General features: G+C 41.6%; 1 protein-coding gene across 5 annotated transcripts in view; it reads left to right on the forward strand.

The window, feature by feature from the left end:
• The window catches only part of LMO3 (LIM domain only 3), a 66,103-nt gene that overhangs the window by 39,957 nt on the left and 2,232 nt on the right, over window positions 1-23,914 (forward strand). For all 5 annotated transcript variants that reach the window (XM_009902799.2, XM_054168012.1, XM_009902800.2 and 2 more), the window contains one exon: window positions 14,363-14,488. In XM_009902799.2, the coding sequence (XP_009901101.1) occupies window positions 14,363-14,488 (126 nt within the window). The remainder of the gene's footprint in view (window positions 1-14,362; window positions 14,489-23,914) is intronic.

Raw genomic sequence — 23,914 nt, forward strand, 5'->3', positions numbered from 1 at the left:
CTTAATGCGACTTGATGTAGATAGAGAGGGGGCCTCTCAGGTGTGAAAAGCCCTGCTGCTCCTGGCTTGGAGTGGCCTCCAGACAGTGATTTGGCGACGTCAATCTAGTCATGCTTGATTTGGACACTTAGCATGGTAAAGTAGGATCCCTCTCCCCCTGATCAACTTCTCAATTAGCAAGCTGCCTCCTGGAACCGCCTTGTTTCACAGTCCCTCCGGGCCGCTTCAGGGGTCATTAGGGTGAGAAAACGCTGGTGTGAGCTCTGGCTCCAGCGAAGGCGAGGGGAGCCGAGAGATTTCCTAAACACATATAACCCTTTTTCAAGTTGTTTGCTTTCATGGGATTGATTTGTGGCACATTAAGAAGCTTAAGGCTTCGGTATCTTCTTTAAACTGCCCACCTTATCGCCTTTACAGCTGACAGTTTCCTGACAGCCAGAGTGTAAGCAGAGATAACTAGTAGGTTAGTACACACATATATATTACATACGGAAATTATATACGCTGCTTGGTATTTTCCCCTTAAAAAGGGGACAGGGGAAGCTTTTATTTTGTAGTCTCTGCGCTTTTGGTTAAAGAGCAGCCACTGTGAGCAGTCACAAATTTTCAGAGCAGATCCTGGGAGGAATACAGGGGTGCCAATACTCAGCTGCAGTCAGGGTAAAATAATAAATAGGCAAATTTATGTCCTTGTCTCCCAAATTTCTTTCCTTTCTTTATTAGGGAGCAAACTATTGCGGCATTAAATATTCAAACTACACAAAATCTCAAGGGCTTTCCTTTCCCACAATGTGTTACCAGTGTTCATGCATATGAAGAACAGTAGCCCATATACAAACGGCACCTTTTTTAATGAGCAATATATGTCAACATGACACCTTCTTATGAAATGCAGCTTTTTAGGTTCTGCCTTTGTGGATGTAATAATTGAGATGTTTCTAATGTATGCAGTTACATTACCTGCTCATTGTTTGCGATTTTGCTCCTCTCCTAACTTTACGCTGTTTGCAATGCTTCCAGCAGTTGCCTCAATTCATGCTCAGTTTTATTTAATTAGAAATATAATTTTCTGCTACATTAATTATAAATTTGAGTGAGATGTTGGCACAGAATTTCCTCAAGCGTTCTTTTATTTATTTATTTATTTTTCAGATGAGCAGCAAAAAAACAAAAAATAAAATCACAGGGAGTGGGGAAGAAACTATAAAAAAAACCAGTTGCAGGTGTAAAAATGTTGACACCTTGAAGCCTAAACAGTAAATAGGTGAGAGGAAAAATTAGGTTACTTGCAATGAAATAATTAGCAATTAATCATAATAAATAATCATCAATAATTTGTAATTCATGAATGCAGCTTCTTATTTTAGTGCAGTATTTATTGAAACAACTGAGCTAATGCAAGGGGGGAGGGGGGGGAAATCATGGCAATTTGTCTCAGAATATTTTGAAAGCAGACTTCTAGACCCAACCCTAAATACACTGAAATCTGAGTTTGGAAAACTAGTTTTTAAATCATCATTTTAGTGTTTGCATTTGGCTTGAAATACTCTCCCCCCCAAACAAAAAAGGTGATATTTCTGTGAAGATGTCGATGCTATATAGATCCCAACCATAAATACACTGACATCTGAGGTGGGAAAAGTAGATTGTTTTGAAATCATCATTTTAGTGTTTACATTTGGCTTGAAATATTCTCCCCCCCCCCAAAAGAAAAAGGTAATATTTCTGTGAAGGTGTCGATGCTATATAGATCCCAACCCTAAATACACGGACGTCTGAGTTGGGAAAAGTAGATTGTTTTGAAATCATCATTTTAGTGTTTACATTTGGCTTGAAATATTCCCCACCCCACCCCTCCCCAAGGCTGTAATATTTCTGTGAAGGTGTCGATGATATATAGATACCAGCAATGCATATGCATGCAGAATGCAATGTATGTAGTGTATGTGCTGCTTCAAAGTACCCTGATGCTTTGATTTGTAACTGTTTAAGGTTTGACTTAGAATTCCGAACGCTGCGCAGAGCATAGCCGTTTCAATGGAATACTTCAAATAGTCAGTCCTAAAGGTGACACAACAAAGGAAATACCTTAGATGCCGTGGCTTTTATTTATAAAGGAAACGCTCACACAGTCCAACGAAGGAAAACTTTACCTGCTTCTATTTCTATGGGAAGAGGAGCTCTATTAAACCGTCGCTTTGTTACGTGAATTTGCAAGCGCGTCATGATTTGTGTGAGCAGAATGAAACCCTTGAAAGCCATCTAATGGGTTGATGCACATCCTTTTTCCTAATTTCTAAACATTTTGCTTAGTGCAAACATTTGAAAAAAAATAAAATAAAATTAAAAGACAAACCAATCTCCTTGCTCACTGTGCAGCACTCATCTGACAATGGTTTTTCTGGAAGGGAGGAATTCCAAAGACAGGACAAGAAATTGTTACGTTGTGCAGAGGGGAGAAAAAAATTACTCTTTTTATTCCATCCCATGGAATTATTTTGCTATTTTTATTTTACACACTTGCTTACACATGTGCATGCATATGCACATCTAGTTTAGCTCTGTAAGCAAATTTCCAGAAAGCAAGTGTCTGGTAGTCTGAGTACCATGTATCTGAATGCTCTGCTTGGGCAAATGTTTATGTCAGTGAATAGCTACAATAAATACTTAGATTTTATTCTTCATAGCTATCATTCAGGGCTCTTAAGGGACTTCTGCACACCAGGCTTCCTGTTGTCCTTTTAATGCAAAGTAAAGAGGGGAACGCTGAGGTGCAAAGGGGAGATATTTGCACAAGGCCGCTTAGCAAGGTAGCACAGGGATGGAGACTTCTTTTCCCTGCTCTAAACATTGACTCACACTCCCTACCGGCTTTCACCATGCGCCTCTTAACGTAAAAAATACGACTGTACCTCAGCATTCGTAGTAGTCCCTTTGGTAACTTCTAGGCACAGCACACCTCTGCAGCTCGACAGATCCAGACCGGCACGAGGGTCCAAGGCTCTGCAGAGGTATGGTGATGCACCTGCTTGAGAAGCTGCCCATTCAGGGCTCACAATGCCACATGTAGCATCTTCTCTCTGTTACATGTGTGCTCTTCTACAGCTCACACCATAACTCTCATTCTCTGACAAAAATCTCCAGGGTGATTCCCACGAGCAGTGAGGTTTCTGGGCAGGGGATCACCACCTCAGAAAAAGCAATTCTTCCCACACATTTGTTGTGTTCCTGGATACATATCTTCCAGCAAAACAAGATGTGGAAACACGATGAGAACCTTGTGGCTGTACTTTCTACTGAAGCACGTCTTTGCCTACAGCGTCATAGCATGAAAGAGCCTGCTAATGATTCTTAAATGTTCATTACTGTAGATCTTCTCCCAGAATATACTTCTCACCTTGAATGACCCATGTGTTCAATTTTAACTAAGGGAACCTATGATAGTAAGTCTGTCATAATGCTGGCCTCTTTTTTTCCTCTCCAACTCTTAAAAGCCTTTTATTATAGGACTGCTTAAGGCATTCTTCAATTAGCATGTGCTGTATTGTGGCTGGAACAGCTGTTTACCATTTAATAAAGCGTGGCATAATTTATTTTCAGAGTCTAGCAACCGTCTTTGCTATTACACCAGGGGAGAAACACAGTAACTGCATTGTTCACAGCACTGATGAAAGAACTATAGACTTTATTATATGACCTCATAGAACTATTAACTTACCCCCCACTTCTATTTCAATATGTATTTACCTGACAGTCTGTGCATTGATTTCTTACCCAGAGGTTCTACATTCTCAGTCACCTCTGGGCAAAATGAAAAATGTCTGTGTTTTATGTCCCTCACATTAGGCAGCTAATTATATATTTGTACCTTAATTTCCTTCCCTTCCGCTGTCTCCGGGGGCAAACTCCAGATGCAACACTTAGACCTTTTCTTTGCAATCATTGGAGAAACAATAGAGTTGTTGAGAGCTTGGCCACTGTTCATCAGGGGTCTTTTGGTTCAAATGAAGATCCTTTTCTTCCTAGATCCCTCCTTCCTTGATTTGATCTTTTGTGGGAGGTGGATAAATCTGAAGCGTACTTTAGAAGAATCTCTGTTGGGTTCTGCTTCTCTGCGGCAATGTGGAGCCATATGCATTTGTAGAGCAAGTGACAAACTCCCCAAGGTGGCACTGGGTCCCTCCTAGTATTACTGAACTTGCCATATTTATCATGTTGACTGATGGCAGCAGAAGCAGGTCATCTGCACCAACTGACATCAGTTGCTTGGTGTTACCATGAGGACAGTTGGCTCCTGTGCAGAGTAGCATCCATGCAGCAGGTGACCATGACTCTTACATAGGCACTGTAGTGAAGGTCTTCCCTGAAGGTCCCTCACCTCCTGCCTATTCCTGGAAATCTTGTCAAATTGTCAATGAATCATCTTTAAGACCGTTCCTTCAAGTAAAAAGAAAGGGAAGCGAGTGGCAAATGGAGCTCAGCAATGTTTTGGCACAACCAAGAGGCACAGCCTTGAATGATCTCCATATTGCACAGCATGTGGCACAGAGCCCTAAACTAGCTTCCAGCTTCAGAAACTGTGTAGATGCATCCAAGTGGCAATGCAAGTGGCTAGTTAGCTGGGACATGAACCTAATTAGCCCCAGTGGAGTGCTACACAGACGTAGTCACAGCACTTTGCTGACCCTGAACCGTATCACTCTGCTGTGCCAGTTAGACCTACCCCCGAGCTGGGAACCAGCCTGGAATATTGCATTCTTATTTGAGCTGGGACATAAATTTGGGCTTAAGTTGCTTGAGTTTGACAATGAAAATACACCAGCTGAATATCTGCAAATTTTTAGATTCAGCTTGTGCATGTAGATGGATTTATATGCATGATTTAAAGTAGAGCATGTGTAGAAAGATGAAGTTTATATGGTTGCTTTGTAGAAATGGATGTAATATTGATGTTGACTTTACTGGTAGAAGTTTAAGGATGTCACGATGCATGAGTGGTAGTGCAAAGCGGAGCCCTGAGTGCATTGGGAGGTCATTTTTAACTTGGATTTATTTCCACAATATCGGGCATAGATCATTGTGCACGGTGCACAATCATCCATGCATTTCATCTGAGTCAATCAGCGTGGTTAGAGAAAATTTAAAATGAAACAAAATTGTAACTTGATTAAAAGCAGATAGTAAATTAGGACAGAATACTCCTTGAAATTCCATTTGAGCTTTAAACTGGAAGTTTGATGATCTGACTGCATGACTGAAGGGACAGGGCAGCAGACTATGACATTAATGATGTAGTTATATTTGCTCCTATGATGAACAAGGATTTTTTTAAAGTTCTGTGATTTAGGCTTCAGAGTTAACACTCCATTGACCAAACAACAAAATCCCCACCTCCCAGAGCTTTTTTCAAGCTATGGATTTAGAAAAGTGGTATTTCAACCATGATGTCTGGTCATGCCTCAAATTTTTCAAGCCAAAATTAAGGCTGGTAATACTTACTTGAAATGAAAGCTCAGATTGTTTCACAGAACACAAATAACCTAATTAGAGGAGGATATAGAAGTAAACCTGTATTTATTTATTTTTTAATGTCTGGTTTGGAGGTGTTTGAAAATGGAATTCATCCATGTTAACTTTACATAAAGAATTCTTTCATGCAGTCTGCACAGGGGGAAAAAAAAGGCTCAGTTACATGAACTTCAGCAGGCAGGCAGCACAGCTTGGCAAATAGCTTGGTCCACACAGATGAAACAAACTGGAAGTCTGAGCTGAGTGGAACAGCTCAGCTACTTTCAATTATAATCCCCAGTGATGAGGGCAGTACCCAAACCCTGGATGCAAAAAGACATAAAAATGTTTTCCCCCACAACAGTTGCATACAGAATGGTGTGAGGAACAGCAGCTTCACTTGGGAGAGGTTTGCACCCCATATCTTAAATGTGTGGATCATGCTGCAGGTACACTAGTATAAAACACCACACACAGCCCAGCCAGAGGCAGATGGGAGAAGCCAGATACCCAGGTTAGCTAAATATGAAATCAAAACACACCCAGGCAAGTAGTGTGTGCACTGCGAGGCCACAGCCACGCTCGAACCTCACTCTTCCAGCTGCCTGCAATACAGCTACCAGCTGACATTTTCAGTAGCAGAGGCCCTAGAGATGTGCTGCAGCTCACCCTCTGCAAAGTGGAGCTGCATTTCCCAAGTGCCACATGCTGGGTATCCTTACAAACAGCGTTAGGAATAGCAGCATATTTCCAATGTCAAGTTAATTCTTCACTGTCTGAGTTTGCTTTTAAAATAAAATGAATAGTACTGAGGTGAAAAGGTTTCTCTGCTCTAGCCTGGCAAAACTAACCCTCTTTTCACAGCATTACCAAACAAGGCAAACATTGAACTAGCCTTTGATTTTGGTGGACATTTAAGCACACTTCAGCAGTTGTGTCTGAAAGCCTTCCTTAGCACGCTTAAACTAACTGGACTGTTCTGTTTGACTTTTCTTTTTCTTCACGGTTTTTGTGGGTTGTTTTGTTTTGTTTTGTGGTATCTAGAATCAGGGACAAAGTTTCAAGCTAATTTGGAGGGGCATCTAAGCCATTTTATTTAACTGCTCCCATGTTATGACACTTGTGATTTTACATTTTCTAAAAGCAGTGCTCAGAGAGCTGAACTCTCACGGAAATCTGACTGCCTAACCTGCAGCTGGGAAATGCTGGAAATCTAGCTGAAGGCTCAGTGCTTCAGTCTAAGCATCCTAGTTTTCAGCTTCATAGAGTTCCCCTCTATTGACACCACAGTGTTTGCAAAAGATTTTAAAGGAGAGTGACTTAGAGAAGGATGTGTGAACATCAAGGAGGATAGAGGAGAGAGTGCAGAACTGTTTCACAAGCAGCCATCTTCTCCTGCATTCATGTTTTTTCCCATCTTTTTCCTTTCTTTCTGAGGAGTCTTCGTTTTGCTGGCCCCTGCTGATTGCTAAGCCAGCATTAGAACCATAGAATCATGGAATTGTTGGAGTTGGAAGGGACCTCAAGAATCATCCAGTTCCAACGCCCCTGCCATGGGCAGGGACACCTCACACTACATCAGGTTGCTCAGAGCCATATCCAAGCTGGCCTTAAAAACCTCCAGGCATGAGGCTTCCACCACCTGCCTAAGCAACCTGTTCCAGTGTCCACCCTCACGGGGAAGAACTTCTTCCTAACATCCAATCTGAATCTACCCATTTCTAATTTGTTTCCATTCCCCTTAGTCCTATCATTACCTGACACCCTAAAAAGTCCCTCCCCAGCTTTCTTGTTGACCCCATTAAGATACTAGAAGGCCACAAGAAGGTCTCTGCAGAGATTTCTCTTCTCCAGATTGAATAGCCCCAACTCCCTCAGTGTGTCCTCATAGGAGAGGAGCTCCAGCCTTCTGCTCAACCTCGTGGCCCTTCTCTGGACACATGCGAGCACCTCCAGATCCTTCCTGTAATAGGGGCTCCAGAACTGGATGCAGTACTCCAGGTGGGGTAGTTCAAGCAGAGCCACCAGAATTCTTACTGGATGCAAGTGGGTTGCATCCAGGAGGTGTGTGGATGAGCAGGGCAAATGGGAGCTCTCTGCTCTCATTTCCCCTGTGCTTGCACCGTTTAACTTCAGTCGGCAAAGTGGGGCAGCTTCTCCTCTCCCCTTGGCTGGAAGCATGTTTCATTTTCAATGAGCATTTAGAAAGCTGTTCCAGAGAACAGAGGATGGGTGGGAGTGAAAGAAGTTTTCCAGGCATTCATAAAAATGTATGTGGGACAAATTTACCCACTTCCTTTCTCTACGATTTGACAGGGAGGATTTTAAACAACATCTTGTGGGAAGTTAGAGAATGTAGACTATTTAAATCCAGTAGTACTTGTGTCCCTAAATCACTTTGAAACATCTAAGAAATCTCCATCTAATAGTGTAAGTAATACTCAGTGTGGAAAAATTGCATATTCTTTAAAACCATGCTTTTCAATGTGCTTTGTAATCTAGAGTCTTTTATGTGGTTTTATGCTTCTCCGAATAGCATCTTGTGCTGTCTGAAATATTTGCTGAGGGCCAAATTCTGCCTTTCAGTTTGTGCAGCTTGAATAATACACAAACCTACTGGGAGAAAATAAAATACATAGAGAAAAGGGGGAGGGGGGGGAGGGAAAAAAGGTTGATTGTCTATTTCAGTAAATGTCTGCTCATATTTAAAACTGTGTGCATTGTTTTGATCCCTCGTGTGGTGTGAAGAACAGAGGTTTGGAAGTAGCATTTCCTTTCTTTTTGTAGGAACAATATCTATCAGCAATATTACAACGTGAAGATTAGGTCTCACCTCTTTGTAACAAATAAATTGAGACCAAAATTAAGTGAGTTGCTGGGGTCACCCACTCAGTTAGTGGCAAAGGCAGGTTTAGAGCTCGGCTCCCCTATCTATATTTTTTCCCTGATGAACCTAGTTAACCCAGTAGTGAGAATGAGGAGGAAAAATAATTTGAAACCATGTGAAACCATCTGTAATTACTGCACCGCAGGAGAAATTCCATTTAATGTCTGCTTTGCCATTCCTGATCCTCAAGGTGTGTTTTCTCCTTGATTTTCCACTGTGCAAACAGACATTTTGTACTCCTACTGGAAACCCAGATGTCTTATCCAAATCGTGCACCATCTTAATATGAAATTGAAGTAGGCAGAGGAGTGCTGTTGGTAGCAAATCAATGGCTCTTACAGCGGACAGTTGTCAAACAAGAATAGCAAAAAGGAGGAAGCTTGTGGGAGCAGCTGTACCCAACAACATTAGATGCTAAATCTTGTGGAAGTCCCACGTAATTTGACAGGGAATTATGACCCAAATCATAGGGAGTTTCATCTCAGTGCATGCAGTTCTGCCTAATGGTGCAGTCGTGTGATGGGGCATTTCAAAGGTAATGATGAGAACCAGGTTCCCCTTCCTTACTCAGGACATCACCCAAAATTTGTAGGAGTGGATGGAAATTAGTGTTGGTGTGGTTAAATTGTGTCCCTCTGGAAAGCACATGCCTCCAGAGTGTAGTGTAGTTCAGTGACATTCTTGGCTTTTTTGTGTATCTCTCCATTCTTCCTTTCCTCTTCTTTTTGTTTTTCCTGTCCCTGCATTTCCCTCTTTTCTCATCTCTCAGTACTTAACCTTCAGGTTTCTGTTTAGTAAACCTACCAAAGTAGAATCAATAGCCTGGTGCTTAATCACACTTTTTGCTGCTCAAAATGTCAGGTTTGGGTTTGTTTGTAGAAAGGCTTCTGCACGTCTTTCATTTTTTAGCTCTGTGCAGGATGTTCTCTGCTGATCAAATCCATTAAGAATGAAAGCTTTTGCTGGGGCAAATTGCTCTAATCTGTTGTGGTATATATGGCATAAATACAAAACTTCAGGTGTTGTTTCAGAATAGCAAAAAGAGATCTGTCTTGGTGCTTTTAGATTTTTCTCATCCTTTCTTCCTAGGTGAAATCAGTAAGGATTAGTTTTCTAACCTGCTGTGGTAGCTAGGGCATACTCTAACTACCTGTAATCAGGTGTTCAAGAGGGGACTGGATGTGGCACTTGGTGCCATGGTTTACTCGTGAGGTCTGTGGTGACAGGTTGGACTTGATGATCTTTGAGGTCTCTTCCAACCATGGTGATTCTGTGATTCTGTGATTCAGATGTTAGTGAGTTTAAATGTAGAATCAGAATCATAGAATGGTCTAGGTTGGAAGGGAACTCCAAAGGTCATCTAGTCCAACCCCTTCTGCAGTCAGCAGGGACATCCTGAAGTAGATCAGGTGGCCCAGAGTCCAGTTGAGCCTCACTTTGAATATCTCCAGGGATGGGGCCCCAGTCACCTCCCTGGGCATCCTCTTACCACAGAGAAAATGGTAAAGCACAGAATAATACCAGGTGTCTGTGAGTACTAGTAGATACAAAATCTTTGCCGTTTTTGTTGTCAAATTGACAAAGCAAGAGACCATATCTTGGTGCATCAGCTCCAGCTAAGAGCCTGTTGAGAAACTCTTCCTTCACTCCAGTAGTAAAATTCATACATTCCAGAAACTCGTTTGCGTAACAGGTTTGAAGAGAAGAGGGAAACAAAACAGCACATGCAGCTGAGTGCACATACTGCTGTGCAAAAGACTACATGAAGGTGGCTCCTGACTGATCTCTTGATCTTTGGACAGAACTGAGGAGAAAGTCTAACAAATGCGTCGTTTTGCAGTAAATTAGATCAGATTTCCGCATCTCCGCACTCAGTCTGCGAGCTGACAGTTCAGTAAAATGTTCCCTTGTAAGGTTCACCCTCTTAGGAAAAGGGGCAATAATTCATCATTAGAATTTCAGAGTCCAGGTGTAGATGAAAACTGATGGAGCCTCCAGCGAGGCAGGGAAAGCGCACAGAAGAAGAAAATTTTATCTGAAGCCTAATTCCCTGGTTACAGCAGAGAATAATTAAGATAATATTGCTTCAAGAGTTCTTTAATGATTAAAAATCACATATGCAGAATCCATAAATTGGAGGGCAACAAATTGGAAGGATACAGCGCTGGAGATCTGTTTTGTGCATGTTGTAGCAGGAAGCACACTGGTGCCACAACAGCAGCCTGGGCAGCCACAGGAGACCAGGCCCATTCCAAGGACTTTGTTTAGATGCAACAAATCATTTGTCTGTTATTAACCCAGAGCTTGTAATTATGCAGATTGCCATAGATTTTCCTGGGCCTGGAAGTGAGATTGAGGGTTGTTCACACTATAGCAGGCAGCTTAGGGCTGGCCATGCATTACTGAACTTGCCACATTTATCATGTTGACTGATGGCAGCAGAAGCAGGTCTCAGGTCCCAGTGGTTAATGTAGTGGGTAATTAACTGTCATTTGCCTAGTAATAGGCTGATGATCAATGGTTTGTGTGGAAACAAATTCTAATCAGGTAGCTGATAAATGCTCAGGGAGCGAGAGCAATTGAAATTGGGGGAAACTATGTCCAGAATTTCAAAATGGCATTGTGGGGGTTTTATTATTATTATTAATGGGAGAAAACTATGTTCTTCATATAAACAGCTTTATCCAAAATTAACAATAGCTCATATAAATCTCACGTGTTTGTTTTGTGGGTGGTGGGGAAGAGCTAACTGGAAGGAAGGCCTCCTTCCCCTTTTACATAATTGAAAAAATTTTAATGCATCTGGTGCTAAGCTGGAGCAGCATCCGGGGGGCTCTCTCGTTTTAGGATGGTAGAAGTCCGCCCAGAGTGGCCTCTAGTGCAGTAAATCTCCATCCTCCATACCGCTGAATGACACTCCCAAATTCTTTCACTGCTCAGCAGCACGCAGGATGCAGTGCTAGCCGTAAGGGATTTACACTTTCTCGTGCACACAGACACATCCCTGCAAAGAGGACATGGCTGGGGAAGGTGACACAGCCTGTGCCTAGCAGCCTCTCCAGCAAGGGCCTTGAGCTGCAGCTCGGGTATTCAGTTGTTGCACCTACACTACCTAAGCACTGAGGTGCTCTCTGATCCTTCCACACAGAGCTTGAAGGCAGTGGGACTGTTCTTATGCTTGTGTCTAAATCTGCTGTAGTTGCTTAAGGTCTGACTTTCCTTCTACTGTAAATGTATAGAATTGGAGTGCTGTGCACCTATAATCCTTACCTAGTACCTTTTGCAGCCTGATCTGCTTTTCTCATACAGCTAAACTACCCTCGTCTCCAGAGTAGTTGTGAAGGTAAACAGCTGGCACTTTTGTCCATGATTATAGTCTTTTCTCATGTAAAGCCAGCCAATGACTGCAGAAGGCAGCTGAGTCTTGTGTCCTCACAGGTGAAGAATGAAAGTCTGAGTGGGGTTCAGATAACCTTGGCAAAATCCATGCATGATGGGCATAGAACAGGAACAGAGTGTTTTACAATGGGAATATGTACAATAATGTTAAGCGAGATCTGGACAGACTGGAGAGCTGGGCAGAGGGGAACATAATGAAATTCAAAAAGGATAAGTTTAGAGTCCTGCACATTGGGAGGAATAGCACCATGCACCACTACAGATTAGGGGTTGACCTGCTGAACAGCAGCTCTGTGGAGAAGGACCCTGAAATCCTGGTGGACAACAAGTTATCCATGGGACAGCAATGTGCCCTCCTTGTGGCCAAGGAGGCCAATGGGATCCTGGGTTGCATTAAGAACAAGGTGTCCACCCAGTCAAGGGAGGTTCTCCTCCACATCTACTCTGCCCTGGTGAGGCTACATCTGGGGTATTGTGTCCAGTTCAAGAGAGTCCAACAGAGGACTACAAGGATGTTTAAGGGACTGGAACATCTGTCTTACAAGGAAAGGCTGAGAGACCTGGGGCTGCTTAGTCTGGAGAAGAGAAGACTGTGAGGGGATCTTATGAACATATACAAATACCTGAAAGGTGGGTGTCAAGATGAAAGTGCTGGTCTCTTTTCAGTGGTGCCTTGTGAAAGGACTTGAGGCAATGGACACAAACTGGAACACAGGAAGTTCCACCTCAAAATGAGGGGAAACTTTTTTTATTGTGAGGGTGACAGAACACTAGAACAGGCTGCCCAGAGACACTGTAGGCTCTCCTCCTCTAGAGACTTTCAGGACCCATCTGGATGTGATCTTGAGTGACCCGCCCTAGGTGATCATGCTTTGGTGCAGGGGGGTTTGGACTTGATCTCCAGAGGTCCTTTCCACCCCCCTACCATTCTTTGACTCTATAATTCTTTGAATCTGTTTAAATAATCTACACTTTTAGTAATCAGTCTTAACTGAAGTCAACTTGAGTCATTCTAATATGAGCTGGTGAGGATGGCCTTGTCCCGGTGCTTCTCCCAGAGATCACAGTAACCAGAATATCAAACAGGAGAAAAAGAGCTGCAGCTTCAAAAACAAACAGGCACCATACCTTAAGTAAAAGCAGAAGGTAAAAGGATTTGGAATTAAGTGGGCTTGTTGGCAACCCATGAAATACAGTAAAATGGAAGGATGTTACGGAAAAAAAAACCCGCTAGGTTCATTTTTGTTACCAAACTGAATTTTCTACAGAGCACCTTTGAATTCATTAGTTGAGAACTGCTTTTAATTTGGTGTTTCCCTTGAGAGCCATTATATTTTTCTGCTGTCAGCCTGATGTTGAGGGAAAAAAGAAAACTGGCAGATGTGGCGTTTTCATCTAGTGTGCCTCATAGTTAAAAACAGCATTAGCTGCTATGCACAAGCAGAGCAGTACTTTTAATAATCCATCACAACTATTAAGTAGTTTAAATAAACTTAGTTTCAAAGATTGCTGCCACGTAGCGCTAACGTGGTTTTTTTCTTGTTCATTATAATCCTTCTGTGTCACAAAAGGATGCATATGTATGTTTGATTATTTTTTTTTTCCTTAATACACCCACTTGAAAAGTATTGAAAAAGCTTTAACAAAGAGAATTTAAATATAAATAAATAAATATATATATCTATAAAACAATTTAGATAGATGTCTGGCAAACCCCAGCATTTCATACTGTTCCTACAGTATTTCATACTTCTGTTCCTGATCTCACTATATATAGTTTACAGCCTCATTTACTTTAATGTGCTACCTGAATAACATAATCACAGCAATAACTATGGTATAGGGTTGTAAGGTGCATGAACCGCTAATGCTTTCTGACGATTTAAATGACTTGCTCATAAAATGTTCTTTTAATAATAGTGGTAAAGCTTTTAGCACTAGATGTCAAAAAAAATGCGAAGAATATTGGCTTTCTCGAGTGTTATTTCTTTGCTAGCTAAAGTGTGTTTTAGTAATAAATAGCACCAAAAGCCAAGGTTATGTGGCTCTCCTCTCTACGGCAGGATCCAGGCAGAAGACTCTTCCCACCTATGCAAACGGCTTGACCTCTGGCTGCACAGTTATGTAACATCCCTAATGTGTTTACTGTTTCTTTGTTTAGTTTAACAAGGTGTTTCTTTTATCAGGAAAGGTCACTGTAACCTGCTGGGGGGGGCGGAAAAAGGAAACAAAAGAATAACACCACAATAGGTGCAATATTAGTCTGTCACAGCTTCATAAAGCTCTCTCTGGCAAAATAAAAAAGATTATGCCTTTGTATTGTAAATTGACCAGACTTGTACCACCAAAGACCAGCCTCTCCAAAGGCAGGCATGCTAGGAGTCAACCAAAGGCTAGACAACTACTGCTGAAGGGAAAAAAAGGGGGGGGGGGGGGGGGGAAGAGAGGAAAAAAAAATGCTAGATAACTATTGCTGAAGGGGGGAAAAAAAAAAGAAAAGAAAGATAAAAGTGTGGTTTTCTTTTCAGTTCAGCATCTTCAGGAATGCGTTTCTTTCTGTATCTCCAGGTTATTTGGTGTTACAGGAAACTGTGCTGCCTGCAGTAAACTCATACCTGCTTTTGAGATGGTGATGAGAGCAAAGGACAATGTTTATCACCTGGACTGTTTTGCATGTCAACTTTGTAATCAAAGGTAAGAGAATTTCTTGGGTCTGTTCCACACGCTAAGTGCTGTTTCGGCACTGGTACAGGCATACATTTAAGCAAAGAGGAAGCATCTATCTGGAGTGGAAACCCAAGACTGGGATTAAGACTTGGATACTTTTCCTGGGACTGACGCAGAGCAGCTTGTATGGCTTGGGCAGAAAACTTTTTATGTGCCTCAAATCCCCTATCAATGAAAAAAGAATAATTTTGCTTCCTCTCCACCAAAAGGTTGTCTGTCAAGTTTAATTATTTCATATTTGTAAAGGACTTTGAGATCCTGTTCTGCAGAAGAGCATAAGCAGTGCCATTTGTCATTATTACATTGATTTAATTTTAACTCTTCATGTTTATCACACGTATTTCTTTTAAAGTACATGTTGTTTCTTCCTGTTGCCAGAACTGTCATCATTTACATTTAAAAGATGTTGTTCCCACCATTTTCCCTGTAGCAGCACTGGACTTCTGCTGCTGTATTTTTATTTCCATATCGCAAGTGCAGGTTAGAAAAAATCCTGAGGAGCCAAACCTGACACTTCCTTCTGAAGCATCACCCATATGGTACAACTGCAGAATGAGTGTCAGATCCATAGCAACTGAGTTTTTCAGAGGTGAATACAGTTATGAGGACAGCAACCACATTCAGACCAGTGGCCAGATGCTCTCAGAAGTTTCACCAAGAGCTCCATTCTTGACTCCGAGAGAATCAAAGAATCATAGAATCAGTAAGGTTGGAAGAGGTCTCAAAGATCATCAAGTCCAACCTGTCACCACAGACCTTATGACTACTAAACTATGGCACCAAGTGCCACATCCAATCCCCTCTTGAACACCTCCAGGGACAGTGACTCCACCACCTCCCTGGGCAGCACATTCCAATGGCCAACAACTCTTTCTGTGAAGAACTTTCTCCTCACCTCCAGCCTAATTTCCCCTGGTGCAGTTTGAGACTGAGTCCTCTTGTTCTGGTGCTGGTTGCCAGAAGAGACCAACCCCCACCTGGCTACAACCTCCCTTCAGGTAGTTGTTGACAGCAAGAAGGTCTCCCCCGAGCCTCCTCTTCTCCAGGCTAAGCAACCCCAGCTCCCTTAGCCTCTCCTCACAGGGCTGTGCTCAAGGCCTCTCCCCAGACTTGTTGCCCTTCTCTGGACACATTCAAGAGTCTCAATGTCCTTCTTAAACTGAGTGGCCCAGAACTGGACACAGGACTCAAGGTGTGGCCTAACCAGTGCAGTGTACAGGGGCACAGTGACTTCCCTGCTCCTGCTGGCCACACTATTCCTGATGCAGGCCAGGATGCCATTGGCCTTCTTGGTCACCTAGGCACACTGCTGGCTCTAGCAGCTTTGCCAATGACTTCTATGAGGTCTAGGAAATGAGGGAACCAATTATGTCCTCTCCTTTTATGTACCTATTATTTTCAGTTATTTTCCAGTTATTACATGATTCAATTTAGAGTTTTATAGCATTCATATTTTTACTTGTTTCATTTCCAGGTGGGAAGAGACACGAGATGTAATTTTCTAGGACAGTAACAGAAAAGTAGGAAGATAGTAGCCTGCCAGAACAAAGTTAGATACATCTCTAAATAAGCCTTGCTAACTCACCTTGGCCTACAGTGTGTGTTTTTGGAACACTGTAGTCATTTAAAAATCAAACATCCCTAAGGAACCATAAAATGCACAGCTGCTAATAAGTGTAGCACGCTACAATTACACTCTTAAAAAAAATAAAAGGGAAAAAAAAAAAAGCCAAATTGACCTTTTTCATCATGTTGCATGGGAAATTAAAATACCAGGCAAGTAATAACCAGTGCTTAAACTATATGATAATGCAAAGTAATTATAGGTTCTAATGCTATTTAAAGTCCTATATCAATTTTGTCTTACCGCAGAACTAGGAGGCTGTATTGTAAGGCAGGCAGAGCCTTCCATAGTACTTACTTAAGTAAGACACATGCACACTCCTAGGTTTCCTTTCTTAAACCCTTCATGTCCCTATTTTTTTCAACCCACTGTTCTAGTATCATCATTAAGGTGCCTAATACATTTCTGTTGTTCGCTTCATTTATTACGTGCCATAATGGGGCTGCATATCTTTAGTGTTGGTTATGCACAATTAGCACTTAGTTATTGTCTTGTCACTTCAGCCCATACAAGACAAACTTCTTTAATGTAAGAAGTCAGCTAATCTTCATCAGTTAAGCAAAGCAGACAGTGTTTGTTACCCTGAGTGCAAAAGATTTTCATCATAGTTAGCGCTCTTGGATCTGAGGAAGGGAACTTTCCTTTTCTTCCCCTCCCCACCAAAAGCAAAGCTATTACTCCTCTTTCACCACTACAAGTGTGAACTAATGTCTGATTTCACTTTGCAACTAAAATATGTACTGTGCTCTATGGCCACTGATCCCCCTGGAAATTTGCAGTTAAATGCTTCTGAGGCAGATCTTTCCTGGGATATTTAATAATTCTTAGTCTTATCATTCCTGAGCCTTCCATCTAGTCTCTCATTTGATTGTTACATTGCATGTAGTATGGGCAAAGGGTTGCTGAAATAGTCTGGCAGGATTCTTAAGCTGGGAACAAAAGAATATATTTACCTGAAATGCAGTTAATTTAGTCAAAATGGGGAGCAGTTCCAGAAGTTTCAAAGAATTTCAGAAATTCTCAAAAGTGGCCCTAATCCTGATTATATTGCAGTAGCTCTCATGGAGCCTAATAGACCAGACTGCCTGAGGGTACCTTTCTTCCTCACAATTTGGGAATAGTGGCACTCCAAAGAATTAATTTTCTTGGTTTTTTTATAGTAAATCCTATTTCATGGATGCTCCCACATAGATAGCGCTTCCCTGGCATCTGTAGCAAAGCATTTCACTGACTGCATTCCCTCATTAATAAGTATCTTTAAATCTTTGGGGTTTCATTACTTGTACGGCAATTAAAACCCACAAATGCTAGATGCCTGTCCCATCACCAGTTTAGGAGCTGTTTTTCACTTGCCATGATACATCTTTATTTTTATGAACTGAATAATCATGTCAATCCCTATAGCATTGATGATTTCTGTTGCACTTCCCCAATTATGGTTTTTCTCCCCTCTAGTTAACCTAATCAAAGCCAAAAAGCAGAGCATGAGTGAGTTTTCAAGATAGCAGCTTGATTTTCTTTATTCCATGCTGCCCTTTTGTGTGCAAAATAATATTATTGAGGTTTTTTAGATCTACTCTTTCCTTTCAATCCATGTGAGTGCTTCACTGCCCCTAATGTGGAATTTATTTACTAAGAATATTTCTATTTACAAACACATCAACAATATCCAAAAATCACCAACAGAGGTAGCAAGGCTCACCAGCTATTGCAAGATCTATAAGGCTGACTTTATTCCCCACCTTCACTTTCTCTTTCCCCATTGAACTTTAAATTCTTTGGGTCATTCTTTATATCAATAAAAGCCCAGCATATCTGGAGTACTACTGCAGAGCATGTAATGTCCTCTGCTTGATTCCAGATTCTCAGTTATCACCTACCATTTAGGGTTTTTTCCTAACAGAATGTATGCAATATCCATGACTAGATCAAACCATTTCCTTGTTATTTTGGCTTTGCCAACACCAAATTTCTTCTTAAATTCTGTGCCTGCTTGCCTCTTCCAGTCCCTTCTGCCTTCCAAGCTAACTAATAATTACATCAACTCATAACACACTGACTCTTGGAGCAACCCATTCTTTGGGCTTCCAATGGCATGACTCCCATATTTCTACCCTTTGAACAGGATATCTTGGCCCAGTGACAGAGGCCCCAGTCCATTTTGTGGGTTTTTTGGAAAGATTTGGTGCTTTTTCTGCTTTTATGTACAACTTTACTGTTTGCTGTATTATTTTTTTAATATCTTCACAGCATCCATCTCAAGTCTCAGTGTAGATCGGTAGTTAGACCTCCTTCATTTCCAGGACTTCTGTTCAGGCAATAAAAACTCTGAACTAACTCATACTGTAACTGTCCCCTTTTATTGGCCTCCTAAAGGCTGTGTTTTCAAAGTGAGAAGAAAAATGCATTGACTCATAGTGTCTCTGTATTCTAGAAAGGCAAACTATAGACAGAGCTGAGAGATCTCCTCAGCCATCAGGCTTAGTCCCCTGGTATCAAATAGGCACTATCTTAGAATCATAGAATCAATAAGGTTGGAAAAGACCTCAAAGTCCAGCTTGTCACCCAAGACCTCATGATTACTAAATCATGGCACCAAGTGCCACGTCCAATCTCCCATTGAACACCTCCAGGGACAGTGACTCCACCACCTCCCTGGGCAGCACATTCCAATGGCTAACAACTCTCTCTGTGAAGAACTTTCTCCTCACCTCAATAACAGCCTAAACTTCCCCTGGCACAGTTTGAGACTGTGTCCTCTTGTTCTGGTGCTGATTGCCTGGGAGAAGAGACCTGGGAGAAGAGATCTTGTATTTTCTCCTCCAGAAGCTCTAGGATCTAATTGCTCCATCCAGTTATTTTCTGACATATTTTCCCTATTTTTTTCTTGATGCTTAAAGCTGTAGAAATTTTGTGTGTATTAAGTTCTGCTCCTAGCCCAAAGGTTTTTTGCAGCCCATTATCTTTCACGCCTCTGTCCAGCTTACTCCTAATTTGAAGTTTTCCCATCTCCTAAATACCTGCAGAATAAACTGACAGTCACCTGAATGGCATTAGCACTCCCATTCCTTCCCTGTAAACATACTAAACTTCTCAGAAGCATTTCACCTCACCTTGGCAGTAGCCTCATTATAGTTAATTTCTGCAGAAAATATAAAGACAAATAAAAAAAAAGGGGGGGGTGGAAATGTAAATCACTGGAAAAATGAACTTGTAAAGAGACACTGCCTTTCACACTTTGTCAGGTTGCATGTGTGTGACTGGCAAAACGGAGTGGGAAATCTTGCGAGTGAGCTCAGCTGTATCTTTGCTTGACACTTCTGACTTGCAGTGGTGATGTCAGCCTGCCTTCGGCTTTCCCGCTTCCCGGAGTTTCCCTGCCCTTCCTTTCACTCTCTTGTCGGCTGCTTTAGCAGCTCATTCCCTGTTTGAAGTCATCTCAGGGTATGTTTAAAACCCCCATTTGCAGCCACAGCCCGGTGTTTAAATCAACCAGTTTATTCTTCTATCTGAAGCAGCCTTTATTGTAACGGGAACTGGATTGAAAACGTTTACACACTCATTCAAATAGCTGTAGAATCATAGAATCAGTAAGGTTGGAAATGACCTCAGACATCATCAAGTCCAACCTCTCACCCAACACCTCATGACTAACTAAACCATGACTTCAAATGCCACATCCAATCCCTTTTGGAACACCTCCAGGGATAGTGACTCCACCACCTCCCTGGGCAGCCCATTCCAATGGCAAATTACTTTCTCCTCACACATGGAATGTTACTGTTTTGCTCTAGGCAGCTAAGGAATTGGTCAGCTAAGGAATCCTGCACTCTGCATGCATCCAGCAGCTGTCCTCAGAGCAGTGGCTGCAACATATAAAGTTTTAACTTATTATTCCTATTGCAAATGTACCCTCTTTCATTCAAACTGTGGAGATGTTACCAGTGCTGCTGGTGACACGTGGAGATCAATGCAGTTGCATATAGTCAATTTTTCTCAGTTCACCTCTTTAACAAATGTCAGAAAATGCACATGCACAGAGGTGTCAGCTGAACATTGAGGCTGTGAAGTCAAAAAATCAGGAGACAGGAAATACCTGAGCTTGACAGTAGAAAGAATAGAATAGAATAGAATAGAATAGAATAGAATAGAATAGAATAGAATAGAATAGAATAGAATAGAATAGAAACACTGTAAACACTTAAAATAGAATAGAATTAAAACACTGTAAACACTTAACCTTCAGCATAAACTGGAAAATACCCACACAATGCTGCCTTTGTTCTCTGACAAGTCGTTGGGCAGGGAATGTAATGCCAGGGACATCCTTTATTCCAGCACCAACACTAGTGGTCATTTTATAACAATATATTCATAATGATATATCTACAACAATACATTTACAATGATATATAATGATATGAGGCTCGGGGGAGACCTTATTGCTGTCTACAGCTACCTGAAGGGTGGTTGTAGCCAAGACGGGGTTGGTCTCTTCTCCCAGGCAACCAGCACCAGAACAAGAGGACACAGTCTCAAGCTGCACCAGGGGAAGTTTAGGCTCGAGGTGAGGAGAAAGTTCTTCACAGAGAGAGTTGTTAGCCATTGGAATGTGCTGCCCAGGGAGGTGGTGGAGTCACCATCCCTGGAGGTGTTCAAGAGGGGATTGGACGTGGCATTTGGTGCCATGGTTTAGTCATGAGGTCTGTGGGGACAGGTTGGACTTGATGATCTTTGAGGTCTCTTCCAGCCTTGGTGATTCTGTGATTTTTATATATATATATATAACATATATATATTTTATAAGACTCAGTTCCATTTAGTGTATCTAAATTTAGAATGAAAATTACTACATTTTTCCATACCTGCTTGTGCAAACCCAGGCACACAGCTCCCACTTTCCAGTCTTTGATAGTAAATGGACCTTTTGACAGGACCCTAGAAGTAATAAACTATAGGTGTGGACTGATGAACTGTGGTTGTGTTCTCTTAGTGATGCATAGATCTCTTCACACCTGGTCCTATTCTATTCTATTCTATTCTATTCTATTCTATTCTATTCTATTCTATTCTATTCCATTCCATTCCATTCCATTCCATTCCATTCCATTCCATTCTATATAGATTAACATTCATTCGATTTACACTGGAAACTAAAATGAGCTTTAAACAATCAAACAAACAAAAAACAAAGAAAGGCAAGAAACACAAAAGGAAAGGAGGAAGATCAGAGGACAATTTCCATCACTGAGTACACTTGTGCACTTGTGCACTCAGTAATGGAAATTGTCCTCTGCTTTTCCTCCTTTCCAAGGGTGTGGCTCTAGTCAATCTCAGCTTTCTTTTTCCTAGAGGAAATCAATTAAATGCTTACAGATTTTGTTTCTTTCTACAACACCAAAGACCTGACATTACCAGGGGAGGCACTTCACACACAGCCATCTTGTTCACAGCACTATGTCTCTCACTTTCTTAAGAAGTCTTCTGGACCTTGACACACATCCTGTACATTGGAAAAGATGACAGACAGCAGCAAGATCACCTTAAATACCTGTTCTGAACAATAGAACAGCTGTTCCTCAAAAGAGAAGTTTTATACTTCTCGTGCCTATTCCAGGCACACCTTCCCCTTCCAAACAAGGTGATAACAGAGGTCATTTTGTAACATAAATGGCCTTCCTCTTGCCATTGTAAAATCTGACAGGAGTTCTAGGATGTAGGTTAATTATAATGGTCATTCTACTAATGTCACAGTCGTGTCAGATGTAGTATTGGCAATTTATTGTGCTGGCCAATCTAGCACGTTAATGCAGCCTACTGTATATTTTTTCCTCTCCATCTTACATGCCTATTAAATAAATTGGGTGAGGGTTTTAGGGAAGGCTGAAGACTAATATCTGCCTGGTAGAAGAGGAATAGTCTTGCTTCATTATATACTCCTAACCCAGTGGCATCTCAATATGATTCTTGACTCCATTTGATATACGTGCCCAAACTATACCCTGATTTACATCATATGCCACTTCCATTAAAAAAACATACCATTTGCTGGGTGGAAGGCTAGGCTTGCATCTACCCTTCCATTTTAAAGCTGAGCCAGGTTTAAATCCTGGAGTGTGCAAAACCATTGTTGAGTCATTGCGAGATTTAGATCTTTGACTTCAGAATAGGGTGAATCTGCTTTTGAGAGTCAAATCAGGTTGAAAGTGTGGATGGGCAGAATTTGTCATGCTCCCATTGTATACTTGCCTAGTCTCATTGTACTTGGGAGCACACATTTCATACCCAGGAGCTACACGCAAGCCTCAGTGTCTTTTCTTCATTGAACTTGCACAGTGTGAAAACAGTTGCAGAATTTGGACCATAGGTATCACAAGTAACAGGCTTCCCCCAAGGCACAGAGGATCACCTCCAGTGTGCAAACACACCTCATGTAGACAAACCCTCACCCCACAGGTTATCACACAGCCAAGCATGTCTAGACAGGCCACTGGCAGCTTCTCCACAAGAGAGCTGTACACTTGGAAGGTAAATGATTTGTGGATCTGTGTATGTTTATAGTGACTCATGCATAAAACTGTCAAATGCCATGTAGACAGAGGTAGAGCATTTCTGGCACAGCATATTAACATAGCAAAAGCAAAAGGCATTGACACTTTTTATTGGAAAAGGCATCCTGACTCCCTCCTGTAGCTGGTGCAGTTTAATTCAAACCATGGCACATCTCTGAGGGCTGAGAAAAAAAAATCTTTCAGCCAGGATATTGAGGCAAGCAGTGGTGCAAGAAGTCACATGTGAAAGTATTGCCATGCAAGCAAGTTGCACTTCAGGAGCATATTTTTCATTTACTAACTATTTTAAACAAATTAGCCTGCTAAACTCTGCATTAGGCTGGAACACAAAGGGAATACAGAGCTGAGTAACATTCACAGTTCAGAGTTAGTGCTTTCTGCCAGGTGAGCAGAGGTGGTTGTGTCTCCCACTGATGCCTGGTCCTCAGCCTGCAGTGCAATAAGCCTCTGATGCAGTGAGCACTGCTGGCTGGTCATCCCCGGCTCCATCCCCATCAGTATTGTTGGGTTAACTGTAATGCAGTGACTGAGCTGTCACAATACCTAACTTCCCCTGCTTTAGTCCATGCTAATCCATATGTTCCTTTAAGAGAAACTAAGAAGGGCTTTTAGTTTTGTCTTTAAATGTAGCTTCTTTGGGAGAAACTCTTCTTAACACTAGTTAAGGCTCCTCTACCTCATCTGGTGAAATGCACAAAAGAATTTTGTCCACGTTGCTGCCAATGGACAAAAACACAAAGGACAGAAACTACAGAAGCTGAGACAGAACTTGTTTGCTTCAAGAATTCTGCATTTCCACTCCCCTACTCAAACTACTTCTCTGTCATTAGTAGCCTAATACACCAGGACTGAAGGATAGCAGGAACCTGTAAATTCTCTAAAAGAGTCTTGACCATAAATAACTTAAAGATTTTGGGATCATTCCATAATCTCTATGTTCAGTCATCATCACCAGCAGCAGGCAGTAATCCTAACAAGAAAAAAAAAAATATGTAAAAATCCACAAATAAACAAACCAATTTTCCCTTAGGAGCAGAGTTAATTCTTTTCAATCCACTTTTTTATTACACTATTTTCCCTCTATCTATTTAGCTAGCATAAGGATAAATTTCCAAAGCTACCCAGTTGGAAAATAAATGGGTTCACTGTTTGTCTAGCATTCCAATCTTCACAAATGTAAATCAGTCCAACTGCTAC

This window comes from Dryobates pubescens, chromosome 15 (assembly GCF_014839835.1).
Source record: "Dryobates pubescens isolate bDryPub1 chromosome 15, bDryPub1.pri, whole genome shotgun sequence".
Classification (NCBI taxonomy): Eukaryota; Metazoa; Chordata; class Aves; order Piciformes; family Picidae; genus Dryobates; species Dryobates pubescens.